At 38.5% G+C, this 17,242-nt stretch overlaps 1 protein-coding gene across 4 annotated transcripts in view; it reads right to left on the reverse strand.

Annotated features, from left to right (window-relative positions):
• Positions 1-217: 217 nt before the first annotated feature.
• LOC139445614 (RNA polymerase II-associated protein 3-like) overlaps positions 218-17,242 on the reverse strand; it is a 383,319-nt gene continuing 366,294 nt past the window's right edge. For 2 of the 4 annotated variants that reach the window (XM_071226777.1, XM_071226776.1), the window contains 2 exons: positions 2,222-2,316; positions 218-460 (listed from right to left, as the gene is read on the reverse strand). In XM_071226777.1, coding sequence (XP_071082878.1) covers positions 369-460; positions 2,222-2,316 — 187 coding nt within the window. In that variant the 3' untranslated portion in view covers positions 218-368. Of the gene's footprint in view, positions 461-2,221; positions 2,317-17,242 lie in introns of those variants that run through there. The other 2 variants (XM_071226778.1, XR_011651874.1) reach the window with 2 other exon arrangements.

The following is a 17,242-nucleotide window of genomic DNA, read 5'->3' on the forward strand; positions in this document are numbered from 1 at the left end:
TGAGTGTAACACTCCATATTATAAATAATGGTTGATTCATTAGGTCCTGGAACGCCATAACCTTAGACAATGTAATACAATTGCGCTTTCCGATCTTGGAGACACAGAAGGATTCACATCTGGTAATTATGGAAGACTGTAAAAACTGTTTAGGGATATCTCTTTAATGTCATAGGATTATTCTGAACAGATATTCATCATTTATAGAACTATCCATGCTTACATCAAGAAACTGCTGAAATAATATCTTCCTAATTCTTCCTACATACAACATTGAATTACATACATTACAAGAGACACTGAAACTTAATAGATGCAAGCTCTAATATTCACAGTCTTCACAAAAACTTGTCTGCAGGAGTAGGTTGTCACAACACTCTATACTTCTTGCCTAAATTATTGATGTCTTCCTCTCTGGACGATGATGTCTGCTTTAAGTGAGCAATCAGGTTTGATACAACTGAAAAGAACACAAGGATTTGCTCACAAAAACATCTCACATGATTAAAAATAGAAGGGGATAGAGTATAGTCTATGACCTAATGGGCCTCTTGCCATGGTCTGATTTTGGGCAATGAACTTTTGAAGAACCCGCAGAGTGATCCTACTCAAATGTGGTGCATGAATGAGAAGTTGGTGGCATGGCGCTGTGACACTCTCTCCTGCCACCAATATAGCGGAAATTCTGCTACCATGGAAATAGTCCATTAGAGGACAAGCAGGAATGTGCAAGCGAACATCCCCTCACAACTCACTGATAGGGTGTCAACATGGAGAGCCTGCAGGTCTGGTACTGGACTGATAAAAACAGGGAGCTTGTGGTTGAGACACATCACAAACAAGTCGATATGGGGAATGTCTCACATAAAGTGATCCACTTGAAAACTTGGGGATGAAAAGACCACTCTGTCGTCATGGTCTTGTTCCTCCAGGATAAACAATCGACCAACATGTTCAGTTTCCGGGAATGTGATGTGCTTCCAGTCAGCAGCTGATCGAGTGCCATCAATGTATAATCTCCTTTAACAAATGTGACTTTGCTCATCAAAATGAGTATGCTACTGCTGTGGTGAAGTACCGACGACCAAACACAACCTGACTGCCGAGGTACGTATTGCATGGTAAATCACTAGCATCTCCAGACAGTTGATATGAAGTGTTTCTCTATATCTGTCCATGTCCTCAGGATTGAAGCATCAGCCATAATCCTGTATCAAGAACATCATATTTCGTTCGTTTGTTGTTTAACGCCGGACTCAGCAATATTCCAGCTATATGATGGTGGTCTGTAAATAATCCAGTCTGGATCAGACAATCAAGTGATAAATATTATGAGCATTGATCCATGCAATTGAGATCGATGACATGCATCAACCAAGTCAATGCGCCGGACCAACCGATCCCATTAGTCGCACCTTTTAGGGCAAGCATGGGTTGCTGAAGACCTATACTACCCCGGAGTCTTCACGGGTCGAACGGAGGAGTAGTTGCACAGTATGTGGGAAGCACTGCCATACAATCCCAACCATATATTAGACATTCCATAATGTTTGTTTGTTCAGTTTTACAAAATATTAATTGAGGACTGTGTCAACATATTTTTCAAGTGTAGTTTTAAGTCGCCAGGTTGAAATGAGTGCCATAAAGCTCGTGAAAGCTTTGCATCCTGAAAATCTGAGCTGTCTCACCAGACCAATGTCCAGTGAGCAGTTGAGATTTCTGACGGACTCCTAGAAAGTCTTTGGGTTTGATGATGATTGAATCAACCCTTTGACGCTTTGTTGATACGTCCCTTGACATTGTTTGTTATATCACCCTTGATTGCTCACAATGTGTGCGTGCATGCTGACTCCGGGCCTATCAGTCCTTGTTTTAGCCCCATAATGCCGAGCGCCAGATAGGGTATAACAACAAGTACCAGTCAAGACCAAAGGCTTCAAGGACATAACACATCCAGTGTTTCCCTCCATACCTTGCTGATACCCTAGGAACAACTTAGCTTAGACATATTTCAGTGAGGTTAATTAGGTGAATAAATATGTATCCCATTAAATAGTTACTCAGAGGATGATTACCCTATGATAATAAAAATCTGTCTATGTCCTCTTATAAAATTCTATATTCCAACCAATTAAAAACAAATCAGAGATGTAGGTATATGTATATTTGAAGGCCAATACATTACTTCTTGAATTACAGTATGTTACATATAGGAACTCACGTTGTTTCTCCCTCTCTGACAAAAACAATGCTGTCATTTCAAATCTCTTAACTCTGGTGAGACTCACAAGATGTTCTTCAAAGCTGTCACCTGCACTGAAAAGAAACTTTACATTACTTTGAATCAATGGTTGGTTGTTTTTTTGTTTAACGCCGTACTCAGCAATATTCCAGCTATATGACGGCGGTCTGTAAATCATCGAGTCTGGACCAGACAATCCAGTGATTGATATCATGAGCATCGATCCACGCAATTGGTCACGCAAAGTCAGCGAGCCTGACCACCCGATCCCCTAAGTCGCCTTTTACGACAAGCATAGTCACCTTTTACGGCAAGCATGGGTTGCTGAAGACCTATTCTACCCCGGAATCTTCACGGGTCTCTGAATCAATGAAATGTTTTACATTTATAACTTTTACAGCCCAAATCTTCAAGACATTACAGCTCAAGGCTTGATCTTGTCCACATTTAAACAGCCAAAATCTTAATGATACTGAAGCTCAAAGCTTGATCGTGTCCACATTGAAACAGCCAAAATCTTAATGATATCATAGCTCAAAGCTTGATCTTGTCCAATGGGATTACCATAATGATTGTACTGTCACTGTTGAAAAGAAAGGTGTTTGTATTACATGAAAAAACAGAAGCAAACCCATCCCCACCGAAAATATGAGTCAAGAACTTTAACATAATCAGGTGACACCTGACTGCATCAAAGAGTATCTGTTCCTGTAGTGAAATTGTTCCTTTGCACTATTTTTCTTGGGGCTAATCATATCCCAAAGTTTTTATGAGGAAAATGTTTCCATGATACATTTACACTGGCAATATTTATTCTAGATGGAACTAAATCAACGTGGAACTCATCATCGCTGACAACTGAACCAGTATATATCAAAATTCATCTTTGACCCCTAATGTTGTCTTATGCAGTACAACTTAGCTGTATGCCTCTTGTTCCTTCCATTTTAATGGCATCACTTCCAGTTTGGAAAATCACATGTCAAAAGCAGTACTTAGAAAATTTGAAACAAAAAATCCTGTGCCTCTATCAACCTCAAAAACAAAGACATTAGCACTAAAGACAGCAGTTTCGGTTACATCTAATGCCAGAAAACCTAAAACCAGAAGTCACCTGCCTCAAGCTACCTCAATCAGGAAGTAATATCCACTTTTTAGTTTAATGACTTTGACCCTCAATTTCAGCCACATTTTTAATTTTCTGTTGAAAGTACATCAATGCATCAAACAAACAAAACTATTTAAAGAGGGACCAATAATCTACTCAATACCTCAATGTTACATGGACTTCTCCATACTAAATAAGGAAGCAGATAAGATAGCCCTAACTGGCAGATTATCAGGTGGAAAATAACTGTTTTGTTAAGAAAGGTTCTTGTTCAATAAATGAAAGGGACTAAAAATACTAAGAGGTGCATATTTTTTGTTGTTGACAGGACACTATTTGGTCTTACATCAGATGTTTTATATTCCACAGTGTATATTCACCCTGAGAATTCAACATGGTATATACTGGATTAGAAAGTAAATGTGGTATTTCCTTTTTTCAAGAAGATGTTCTTCATATACTGTTGGATTTAGAAGGTGACGTCATACCCTTTTTCGGTGGAGATTACTATTTGCTTGATCATTTTAGTATTAATGTGACACTACTGTTAATAATTTCGGCAAATGTTTGCTGTATTTGTGCTCAGTACTTAAGATTCACATAATGAATTGGAGATGTGGCTCTGACTCGGATGTTGGTGATTTTACATAAGTAAGTAATAATGGGACTAGTGTCATTGATTATGTTATATGTTCGCCACTACTTTGTTTTATTACTGTACTGACTTTACTATTACATCAAGAGCTGAATCATCACATCTACCTGTCACTGTCAGTCTACAATCAACAGATGTCACATTTCCTAGAAATTTAGGTGACACACCTAGTAATACAGGTGATTGTTCCAAGTTTGTGTGTGGGATTATGATAAGAACGAGCAATTTCAAGATGCTTTTTACTATGATTGTGTACAAGAATTACTTCACAGATCAATGGAAGTGGCATTAACTGATATTAGAGTGAGCAATGTTTGGTTGAAGCATCGTGTAATGCTGGTATGTGTATGAGAAGAAAAGTTGGTCAATATGTATTGGAGAAAACACGCTCACGAGGTTTTGGTACACAGAGCATGCCCTGGAGAGAGGGAAAAACCAAGGGGCTTTGTCTACCAAAACCGAGGGAAAGTGTTTTTCCATACTTATAAACCGAAAAAAAAGAAACTTAAAACAACATTTATCAACATTTTTATGTTTTGAACATACTTTCCATGAACCTTAGGAAACGCGAGTAAAATATCTGTTGCTGGCATACGGATCTTGAAAAGGACATTCTAAAAACCAGTGAGGCTTATCAACACCTCTCTAGCCTCGTGGTACACTCACAGGATATGAAGGTTGCGAGTTCGATCCTCGGGAATATAAAGAAAACATTTGTCATTTGATTTTACATTTCATTACGTTACAATCTGAATGGAAGTTATATTAATAAAATACCCAGGACATTATATAAAATCCCTGGGATATTATAGCAAATATGACTTGAATATCCTATAAAATCCCTGGGATATTATATAAAATCCCAGGGACATTACAACGTCCCTGTTTATGAGATTTAACCCGACTAGAACGTAAAACCTCACAATAGGTTTTAATGCCTATAGAAAGAAGTCTCTTACTTAATAGCGATCCCAATGAATAGGTTTATAAAGTGAGGAGGCTAGATTGAAAATAGAAAAGTCTCCTGGTATTGACAACTTAATACCCGAGTTTTTTTTAAAGAATTCATCAAATATAATTGTCCCATATTCAAAAGTTTTGTTTAATGCTATTTTTGAAAATTCCAATTTGACCAAAGATTGGTCAGTGTTTATTGTCATTCCTCTTCACAAAGAAGGTAATGTAAATGATACCAATAACTACAGAGGCATCACATTATAAAGCACACTTAGTAAAATATTCTTAGATATCATTAATAGAATTTTGGGCTAAATCATTTGAGAAAATAGATGAGGCTCAAGCTGGTTTTAGCGAGGGGAACTTAACTGTAGACAATATTTTTGTGTTACATTCCTCAATTTTTTTATACTTATCAAGTAAAGGAGGGAAACTTTATGTGCTTTTTGTAGATCTTTCTGGAGCATTTGACTCTGTTAACAATGATAATCTTTGGTCCTTGCTTAAATTACGAAGAGTAAGCTGCAAGATGTTGAAACTATTATCAAGTATCTATGAACAAGTAAAAGCTTGTGTAAGAAGTAATGGCAAGTTCTCAGAAGATTTTGAATGTAATGTAGGTGTTCAACAAGGATGTATATTAAGTCCTTTTCTCTTTACTTTCTTTATTAATGAGGTGGCAGAAGAAATACAAAATAATTGCAAAGGTGGTATACAGCTACACCCAGATATTGTTAAAATATTTTTGTGAACAATTGGGTTTAAGTCTTAACACACAAAAAAAGACCAAAGTTATTGTATTTAAAAAGGGCGGAATTTTATCAAAAAGGGAGAGATGATTTTACAAAGAGAGTTATATCTGGACATAGTTACAAGCTATAAATATTTGCAATACATTTTTCTATTGAATTATCTTGGAATCTTCATTCAATACAGGCTGCAACACAAGCAAAGAAAATGTTCTATGGGATACTAAAATGTCTCATATCTATTGAGAGTCTTAATTCTAATCTATTTTTTTTTACACAAAAATAAAGCCAAATCATTGGAACCACTCCTCTACAAATAAAGAATTTCAGTTTCTAGATTCGGATGCTCATCACATGAATTAAATATTGAAATAGGAAGATACTCCAAAATCACAAAGAACATTAGACGATGTCCACATCGATCTACAGTTAAAAGAGGTTAAGTACCATTTTGTTTTCATTTGTCCATTTTAACAGAATTTACGAACTGCATACCCACACCGATCAATGTACTAAATACCAAATATATTTAAGTTTAATGAATTAGTGTCTTCTACAAATATACACAAAGAAAAATGTTAAGCACACCCCTATTTCTGAACCATGGCAAATGGCAAAAATCATGGCATGGGATGACTCACCACAGGAGCTAGGCGATACCAATGTCATACGATAGAACAAACATTTAACAAATAAAGAAGATATTGGTGAGTTGTGATTGAAAGTTACTGACAAAAACATCATGGTAACACAGGTACTGTTTTTGACCTTAGACAATACCTCAAAAAAATTTGGAGCTGCAGGATTAAGTAAACGAGTTATGTTTGATGTTTCATGTGAAAATGTTCCTTTAAGTCTCTACATGACACGTAAAACAGATCAAAAGCGGGTATAACCGCCACGTGCCCGGATGATGCATTCCACCCTACGTCTCATGCCTCAGTCAGATATTGGATCTGTTGTCAACAACAACCACTCCTGATGCAATGCTGCTTCCAATTAGCGTAAATCTTGTACAGAAGGATCTTGTGCCTGTATGCACTGCCTCAGAATATCCCAAACATGTTCAAGGGGGGTTCAAATCTGGGCTCATTGCTAGCCAGGGTAGAGTCGTTATTGCATTGGCCTTCATGTAATCCACGACTGCATGCGAACGATGAGACCTGGCATTGTCATCCATGTAACTGAGGTCAAGAAGCAAGAGGGTGATTGTCAAAATGAGGAAAGACGACTTGCCTCAAAACATCCCGGATGTACTGAGCCCCTGTTAAGTTGCCCCTTATGGTGACCAAATCCAACCTGCAATCATGAGAGATACACCCCCAAACCATTACCGAGCTCCCGCCGAATGCAACAGTCGGTTTAATGTTCCTGGAGGTGTGGGCCGTGTTCCGGTGCTTCCAAACTCTCGTTCTTCCATCAGTGACGTGGAACAGAAAGCGACTTTCGTCTGACCTATGGATCCGTCTCTCGGATTCCAGTTCTGTCGCGCAGTACACCATGTTAAACGAACAGCTTTGTGATGATCTCTCAACAAGGGACCCTTTATAACTTGTCTTGCCCTCAGAGCTGCTGCTTTCAGTTGGTTCCTGATGGTTCTGGTGCTGAAATGATGATTGGGCAAACACAGGTGTTTCAGACGAGTACTTGTTAAAAGGGTTCTCGGCGTATGAGATGAAGAAGGTCCCTCCCCTCGCAATGTGTCATCACAATACAGGCAGTCTTCCAGATCGCGGATGGTCCTGTACATCACCGATCTGAGCATGTTTCTCGACTAAACGGCTTATGACAGTGTGATGATAGCCAAAATTCCGACCAATGACGTGACAAGACATTCCTGCTTTATGCCGATTATTTGCCATCTTGTGGCGTTTGATTCTCGCCTTCATGCCATGGTCACACAATGTCATGCAATAACGGTTTAAAACCGAGCTTAAGAAAGCAATTTTGGATATACCGCTTTTATAGAGACTCAATGGTAGCATGCTGCACAGGCATACCATGCATGGCATGTGAGCTTTTGTCACGCATGATTTGATTACATCATCTCAAGAAAACAAAATTCTTCCCGTAATTATATCTTTCATGACTGTAACAAATATTGGCACCAAACAATAATGAAATATATTAGGGTGTGCTTAACTTTTTTCTTTGTGTATATTAATGTACTAAAGCCTTTGACTGCATATATATTCCATGCAATGACTTTTAGAAATGATTACATTAGTGACTTGAATAAGTAGAAATCAATATGTCCACCCACTATCCACAAAGATCTGTACTATAGGCTCATGGCCTTTCAGTATTTCCGTAATAAAGATTGATTGATTGACTACTCAATACCTTAAGACTTCAATGCCCCACCATAAGGACGATATGTACAATGTTCCAAATTTCCTCTTTGTAATAGATCTCGCCCCCTAATGTACATCAAACATTCTCATACAATGTATGCTCCCTCTTGTAACAGCGATCATTCCGGTGATCAGCAAATGTGCACTCCAACCTTATGAACTATACAAACTGTTCTGAAGACTGACAGTGTTTGTTATGTGGAGTTACCACATTAATGATGAAGCAATGCAGAAATGCCCCTTAACAGAGAAAACTTTGGATCATAAAGTACTCACGGAAATGAAAAAAACCTTTTTTTCTTAATTTAAAAATCGACACAAAGTGTTACGTAGCTGTAAATACGAAATAACAAAACAACTCGAAAAGTACTAGTCTGGATTTGCTAGTTTGATCTCAGTGAACAATACAAAATGTACTTTACAGGAGGTAATTTGTCGGCACTTTCAACATTCAAAAATAAAACTAAGTCCAAATTGACATAGCAGAAACAGACTATAGGCATTATGCACCTGTTCTCACCTGTCGTCAAGGTGTCATAGGTCACCTTGATCTACTTACACCTGGTTATGCCGTTTCACAATAGTCTGTTTTATTCACATTTTTACACACTTTTACGTGTAAAAAGGCATAAAAACATTTGATACGCTGTATTTGTGCCACGGCCCAATTAGTACTAATTTAGTTGTTTGAATATTTACATATTTTGTATATTAACTGCAATAATTTAAGATCTGAGGTCGAAAAAACAGGTTTTTTTCATTTCCGTGAGTACTTTAGTAAAGCATATTCATTGTGTCTTAGCATGGAGATGGCATCAAAGGAAGTTAAAGACATTAGAGATGAAACAAACCCCCAAGCAAACAAGACTGCTGTACACAAAGTGAAATCTATGACATGTGACTGATGTGGAGGCACAAATGACAATGGCAGAAATTGTTTTTATAGAAATACTGTTTGCAACGGCTGTAGTAGACTGAGACATATTGTGCATGTGTGTCATACCTCATCATCTCAGAATCGACATTCTTCACAGTCACATGGTCGCGGTTTCAGACATAGAGGTAGACATGGTCAACCACATCGTGGTAGAGGCCGAGGCCATGGACGTGGAGGTGAGACACATCAATTGAGTTCTACTGCCCAGGAAGATGTAGAATATGAACTATTCAAGATGGACACTCATAGCAAGCGTACGTCACAACCTGTGAGGTGAAGAGTTGAACCTTACATGATTGATATGACTGTAAATGGGAAACAGTTATCTATGGAGACTGACATGGGTACGGCAACCTCAGTGATCAGTGAACGAACATTTAACTCGTTATGGCGACCTCATGAGAGACCACAACTGTTTGAAATGAATGAAATTCTTCGATCGTACACTAAAGAGAAGATTGAAGTCATGGGAAGGAGTGATATTCATGTATGTTATGGTAATCAAAAAGCAACATTATCTCTTGTGGTAGTGAAAGGAGATACTGAGAACCTTCCAGGTAGAGACTGGCTACAATGTATCAAGTGAGATTGGGGGAAGAATCCTGAAAATGGAAAATGAAGGATTACAGGACATTTTGAGGTCACATGCAGATGTTTTTCAAGAAGACATTGGTGAGTTTAAAGGTCACACAGTGAAAATCCAGATATCGACAAATACCTAGATTCTATAAACACAGAAATGTAGCGTATGTTCTCCAAGAGGAAGAGGAGACAGAGTTGAATTGGCTAGAGAAACAAGGTATCATCAAGCCCGTACAGCATTCCGAGTGGGCGGCACCTATCTTTCCAATAATCAAATCAAATAGCTCCGTGAGAATCTGTGGTGATTATAAACTAGCAGTCAACAAGGTGATGTATTCTCCCTCGTATTGAGGATTTGTTCGCATCATTATCCGGTGGAAAGACTTTCACAAAACTTGATCTCAGTCAAGCCTACAACTCTGGATGAAGAATCACAAAAGTTAACAACCATAAACACCCACAAGGGACTCTACAAGTATCTTCGACTTCCGTTTGGGATTTCAGCGGCGCCAGCCATCTTTCAGCGCACTATGTGTTTGCTGGGAGACATTCCGTTCGTATGTGTTTACCTTGATGACATACTGATCAGTGGAGAGACTGAACGTTAACATCTGGAGAACATTCAGACTGTTTTATCCGGACAGTAAAGCAGGGTTACGACTCAATGGGCAGAAATGTAAGTTTATGGCCAAATCTGTAGAGTATTTGGGACACAGAATAGATGCAGAAGGACTGCATCCTTTGGATGTAAAAGTGCAAGCCATGGTAGCGGCTCCAGCACCTAGAGATACCAAGGAACTGAAATCATTTATGGGACTGGTACAATATTACCAGAAGTTCTTGCCTAACCTCTCCACTACACTTGCTCTGCTAAATCGATTGCACAGGAAAGATGTATCCTGGAAATGGGGACCAAATGAAGAGAAGTCTTTTTAAGCTGTGAAACGTCACTTGTCATCGAGCAGCTTACTCACTCACTATGACCCAAAACAGCAGATTACACTTGCCTGCGATGCTTCACCTTACGGGGTAGGAGCAGTTCTATCTTACATCTTGGATGATGGCTCTTAGAAACCACACTTCACGCTCGCTCACTGAAGCCGAGAAGAATTACTCGGAGCTGGATCGAGAAGCATTAGCCATAATCTTCGGAACTAAGAAGTTCCATCAATATCTATATGGACGTTCATTCAAGCTCATATTGGATCACAAACCTCTGGAAAGTATCTTCAATCCAGACAAAGGAATATCACCAATGTCATCCAGTAGAATACAGAGATGGGCCTTGGTGCTTTCAGCCTACAACTATACTATAGAGTATAGAAAAGGCACAGTGATAGCAAATGCAGATTGTATGAGTTGACGTCCATTGCCTCAAGTAGGACCAGACCCTCCATTACCTGGAGACACCATACATCTGATTGAAAGTATGGAATCAACTCCTATAAATGTGCAACAGGTAAAGACGTGGACAGACAGAGATCCATCATTGTCACGGGTACGAACATTTGTACACAGTGGATGGCCAGATGGTTTGGACAAGTCAGATGAGCTCAGTCCATATATGAAGTGTAAACTTGGACTCAGTGTTCAGAATGGATGTGTTCTGTGGCATAATCGCATTATCATTCCATCACAAGGCCGCAAACGAGTGATTGATATATTGCATGAAGCTCACCCAGGGATATCACTTATGAAGTCAGTAGCTTGTAGTTTGGTATGGTGGCCATACCTTGACCATGAGTTAGAGGAGAAAGTTCACACTTGCTCTATATGTCAACAGACAAGATCAGTGCCAGCTGAAACGACACTTCATCCATGGGAGTGGCCAGAGTGAGTTTGGTTTTACGCCGCTTTTAGCAATATTCCAGCAATATCACAGCAGGGGACACCAGAAATGGGCTTCATACATTGTACCCATGTCGGGATTCGAACCCGTGTCTTTGGCGTGAAGAGCGAACGCTTTAACCACTAGGCTACCCGACCGCCCCGGGAGTGGCCAGAGAGACCCTGGAGTAGATTGCATTTGGACCATGCAGGACCTTTTATGGGTAAAATGTTTCTGATATCCATTGATGCACTTTCAAAATGGTTGGATGTATATCCAGTACACAGTGCAACTTCCAGTGCAACAATAGAGTGTTTGAGGCAAAGTTTCGCAATTCATGGTTTGCCTGAAACAGTGGTAACAGATAATGGCACTTGTTTTACTAGTGAGAAATACATGTGTAGCGCCGTACCATCCTGCATCAAATGGGATGGCCGAGCGTGCCGTACAGACTTTCAAGAATTGTATGAAACGTATGATTTGAGGAAGTTTAGAAACAAGACTTTTCCGTTTCTTATTCAAGTATCGACTCACACCCCAAACTACAACTGGAGTTTCACCAGCTGAACTCTTGTTAGGTCGACGTCCAATATCTCATCTAGATTTACTCCATCCAGATCTATGTGACAAAGTTTCTTCAGAAACTAGTGAAGCATAAATTCACACATGACAAGTCTGCTAGAGATCGTACAATCCAGGTTGGCGATCCAGTTTTTGTATTAAACTTTCTTTCAGGTGAAAAGTGGTTACAAGGAATAGTGTCAGAGAGAACAGGGCCTGTGTCAGTGTGGGTTCGTCTTGTGAATGGTGTTGTTCTGAGATGACACATAGATCATTTGCGGCTTCGTCTCACAAGTGAGCAGATTGAAAGTGAATCAGCAATAGCAGATAGTGTATATGTGCCAAAAGCAGTTAAAGCACCTGTGTTCATTAATGTTGAGCCATTAGCTCAAGGTGTTGTAAATGAGCCCAATGTTGTAGAAACTCATGAAAATGTCATGCCAAAGACTCAATCATGTGTGGTAGCAGATAGTTCACATTCAAAATCATGTGATAAACCAGTGAGAGATCCTGTGATGACAGATTCCAAATCTACAGACACCCAAGTGAAACTGTACATAGTTCAAGTAGAGTTATCAAGGCTCCGGACAGGTTGAACTTGAAGATTTCAGTGAACAGTGAATAATGACTTTAAACAGAGTAATCAAAAGACTTTAAACTGACAAATGAAAAGACTTTATTTGACAAATCTAGTCATTTTCAGTGAAATTGTGTTTTCACTACTAAGTACATTGTGTAATGGTTTTATGTTTTGGAAATGTGTTCTTTCATTGAAGTTAATGATCTTCCCAAATAGATAATATTGTTTATCTTATGATAGGGAATAATTTTATTTTGATATGTTTTATTTTGATATGTTTATCAGTAAACTGTATTTTGTCAACATTTAAAATGTTCAGAATAATGCAATGAACAGTTTACATTTATTCAGCATTGGATAAGGTAAATTTTCAATGCATCATGTTCAAATGTTTATTGCTATTGAGTAATGTTTAGTTTTGCAAGGCTAAAACAAAACTAGGTGGGAGGAGTGTAATAGATCTCGCTCCCTAATGTACATCGAAAATTCTCATACAATGTATGCTCCCTCTTGTAACAGCATGGCGATCATTCTGGAGTAGTATAAGTAATGATGGTTCTGGACCACTTCCACAGAGGGAATTTTTTATGCAAAAACGATGATGTGATTCAATGATTGTCATGAGACTAAACTAAATTGTAATGAAAAGAGCTCTAGCTCACAACCACTTGGAGCCATTTTCGAACCTATCAATGCTTCTAAGATATAAATTTTTATAGGTAATGATGGTTCTGGACCACTTCCACTGGTGCCAGATTTATACCCATTACTGCTACTACAGAGGGAATTTTTTATGCAAAAATGATGATGCGATTCAATGATCGTCATGATTCATATTAAAAGAATCATCAATATTAATTGATAATGGATAAAATTTACTATAGCCCACGAGGATATTGGAAAGGTATAGGAGCAATACAAAAATTAGCCACTGCGGCTAAGGTATCTAAAGATGTGGCCAAGGATTGGCTAAAGAAACAAGCGATGTGGCAAATATACTTACCGGCACCGCATTATATACCGAGGAAAAAGTTTGATATTTTTACAACGAATGAAGTTCATCAGGCTGACCTCTTGTTTCTTCCCCATGATAAGGTAAGACATGAAAACGTATCAATACGCTGTTACTGTAGCCGATGTGGCTAGTCGCTAAAAGGAGGCTGAACCATAAACCTTGAAAGATTCAACAGAAGAAGCTAATGCACTGAGCCGCATATATAAATGCGGACCACTAAAATGGCCCAAGTTATTTCAAGTAGATCCTGGTTGCTAGTTTATGGGATCAGCAACTAAACTATTAACAAAGCATGATGTCGCAATCAGGCGTGGTGAAAAAGAGGCCCACCGTAGTCAAGCTATCGTTGAAAGATTTAACTGGACATTAGCGGAACGTTTGTTTGGCTATCAGTATGGGATCGAAATTTAAGTTATTTAAGTTATTGCAAAGTCAAAGTTTGGCTATCAGTATGGGATTGAAATGAAATCGGATCGATTAAGATCAACCGAATGGGTGACACGATTATCAGCTGTTGTATCAGCAATAAATAATGAAGTAACGAGATTAATCGGGAAGAAACCATCCGATGCAATTAAAATGAAAACTGTGACTTCCGAATCTTTAGCACCGAGGAGAGGCAAAGAACAAAAACTTCCGGATAAGTAAGCGTAAGATATTTATACTAGCCCGGTGAACTCGAAGGAGGCCTATGTCGTGCAACCGATCCGATTTGGTCCCTTAAGATATATAACATTAGTCGGTTGGTTATGAAAGAAGCCTATTCTTTATTATCTTAAAGATGGACCAGGCAGGGCATTTGTACGAGAAGAGTTGCTCATAGTTCCCAACAATACAGTATTATGACCATAACCATAAGCATAGGTAGTTACACCATCCTTATCAATCCATCTCTTTGTATCTAAGGGGGATAATGATGTCTTGTTCATTCTTAATCCATATATCCTATGATTGTCACTTCTAAAAGTGTTCATCTCGTGTTTGAATGTTCTACCATTGAATAATGCTTCTTTATACTGTTCGTGTTTGATATGCCTTTTTACCACATACTTCTTAACACCTTAAGCTTTTCTTATCTGCCCATTATCAGACTTCTTTATAGAATTCATCTTAGGTCTTAATCCGACATATAGGGTTCCCAGCACATTCATCTTTCATCTTACCTAATACCTTTTTACTACGCAGTGCAGTGGATTATCTTTTGGGTAATCGCTCGTGTCGTACATATCTATTTTTGTCTGCCATATCTTTATATACATCCTCGGTTTGTATTTCCATCAACAAAGAATCTGTATCGGTATATAACACCTCACATCTATTGCCATATTGCTTCTTAAGTTCGTTGTAATAAAAGTCTTATGTTAAGTGTTTTGACAAGTCAAGAATACTCATACCAACGTACACCGGTCTGTTGAATGATATATTACTCTTCTGCATATGTAGTGCGGCTAAGTCGTTATCAAATATCTTGCTTCTGTTAAAAGCTGGACTGGCTATAAGTTTCCTGAGTCTTTCTTCCTCATTAGACCTGTCTAATTTAACATCAACAAGCTTCCTCAGGTTCTCTACAGTTTTACCAAATACTGAGTTATTCATGAGCTTATATAGGTTCTTTTTGAAATCACTGGAAGCTATCTTTCTTAAATCTGTGTTCAGCCTTATATAGGGCTCCATCCAAGGGCTTTGATCAAACTTTGGAACTCTGTGTATTTTCTTTAGTTTCATACCTAACGATAGATATAAGTTATAACTGGCGATTTCTGTGGTGAACTATATATTTTGTCTTATCCATCAAATTTGGTACGAGTTTTTCTACGTTAGCTAACCTAGTATTACCCATCAAGGAGCGTTGGTATTCTGACATCCAATCTTTATTAACCATTAATCTTTCGGGAGCTAGCGGATAACTGTTATGGTCTTTGTGCAACTCTTTTGGATATTCCAAGTCAACTTCTAGTATGTACCCTTTATCAGAATCTGTGGGGATTGATATCACATCGATCCGCTCAAAACCACCCGTGGGTAAAGGTTGACTCAGAGCCCATCCGTACAAATTGTTGGCGTCGAGACATAAATATGTGTGTATCGGGTTTACTCGGATCACTAATTTATTTTTAACCTTAGAATACCTTTTTGCTGTCATCGATTTACCACCTCTTTAGCTATACACATACACCGGTCTTCTTCAACAATGCATCCCACGATAGTCCAGGACTGGAATAGTACCATGCCGGATCCAAGCCGAATTGTTTTAAACATGTCTTTCTAAATATCTCGAATATATCGGCGAGTAACAGTACATCTGTTTTTAATTACAGATCGTGATAATCACCTAAATTCTTACAACCTAATTTATCCCACACCGTCAGAGCGGGTTTATAATCGGGATCGGTTATTTTAGATTCTGTTAAGTTACTATAGGATGATTCAAGGGGTTGTAATTTAGTTTCGTCAAATCTTGACCAATCATCCATATATTCATAAGGATATACACCTTTTCTTAGCAATAAATGCCGTGTTAACCGATCAGTATATTGATTTGTTATTGCAAAGTCATCGGGATTGTTCGCATTAGCTAAATTGTCCAGGGAAGATAACACAAACTGGACGGAGTCTATGAATCTAAGCCCATTACTTTGCTTTATTCTGGCTTTCCCATCCTTGTTCGTATAATGTATAGTTTTAGTCAACGAGAATGATATGTATTTTTCCATATTATTAGGAATGCACGTTAAGCCGCCGTCGGTCTTTGAGATAGCTTGCATAATGAGATGAGAATCATATCCTCTAAGGTTGTGAAACACAACGGGGAAGGGTATTGTTTGAGAATACATTTCTAGCTTCAAGTAACACTCGTTATGCACAGCTCACTGATAATTACCCGTGACGTGGCAATGATCTCTTATGGAATCCCTATTCAGGGCTTTATTACAAATATGACAAATCGTTGACTTCTTATAGGCCCCCCTACCATCCCTCGTCATACACATGGGTTTCTTACACGACAAATTTTCCCTGATTATTCTCTCTTCGTTTTGTGGATATTCTAGGAACTTTTCCACTGCATCGGAACCTCTGTAAATCACGGGCGGATTTGTTTTCTCATCACACCTTACAACTATATATCCAAACCCACAAGGAATATGTTCTTGAGTTTTGTACGTAAAACAACATTCAGTACTGTGTTTGGTATTTTTTATCGGTTTGATAAGTGCTTCGAAGTTAGCTTAAATTATGTACGGTACGGTAGAACACGGATAAAATGAACTACAAGGGACCAGAGAAATCAGTTCGTTATACACGGTTGTGCTCGGAAACGTCCGCCATCTTGGATAAGACAAAACACAATACACGAAATTGCAGTGTTACACGTGAAATCTTCATGGCCTAATTTCACTGCAAGTTCGTCAGTTTTGGTCTTTCTTGGTTTTTATGCCAGCATTAATAATTCTAAATTTCGTGTCTAAACTGATAGCTTTCCTCTTATTATTGCCCGCCATGATAGCATATGCAAGTGAACTGACACTTGGACACAATCTCGTAAAATGTATATGTTTAATGTTTGTTTTACATACAAGATTACATGTACAGGTAAAATTAACACAATGCAAATTTAAAAAGGTTGATTCGTCACGGCTGATTGTATTGATTCGCCTCCGTTGTGTTGATTCGCC

This window comes from Haliotis cracherodii, unplaced genomic scaffold (assembly GCF_022045235.1).
Source record: "Haliotis cracherodii isolate W230 unplaced genomic scaffold, xgHalCrac1.p SCAF_6, whole genome shotgun sequence".
NCBI lineage: Eukaryota > Metazoa > Mollusca > Gastropoda > Lepetellida > Haliotidae > Haliotis > Haliotis cracherodii.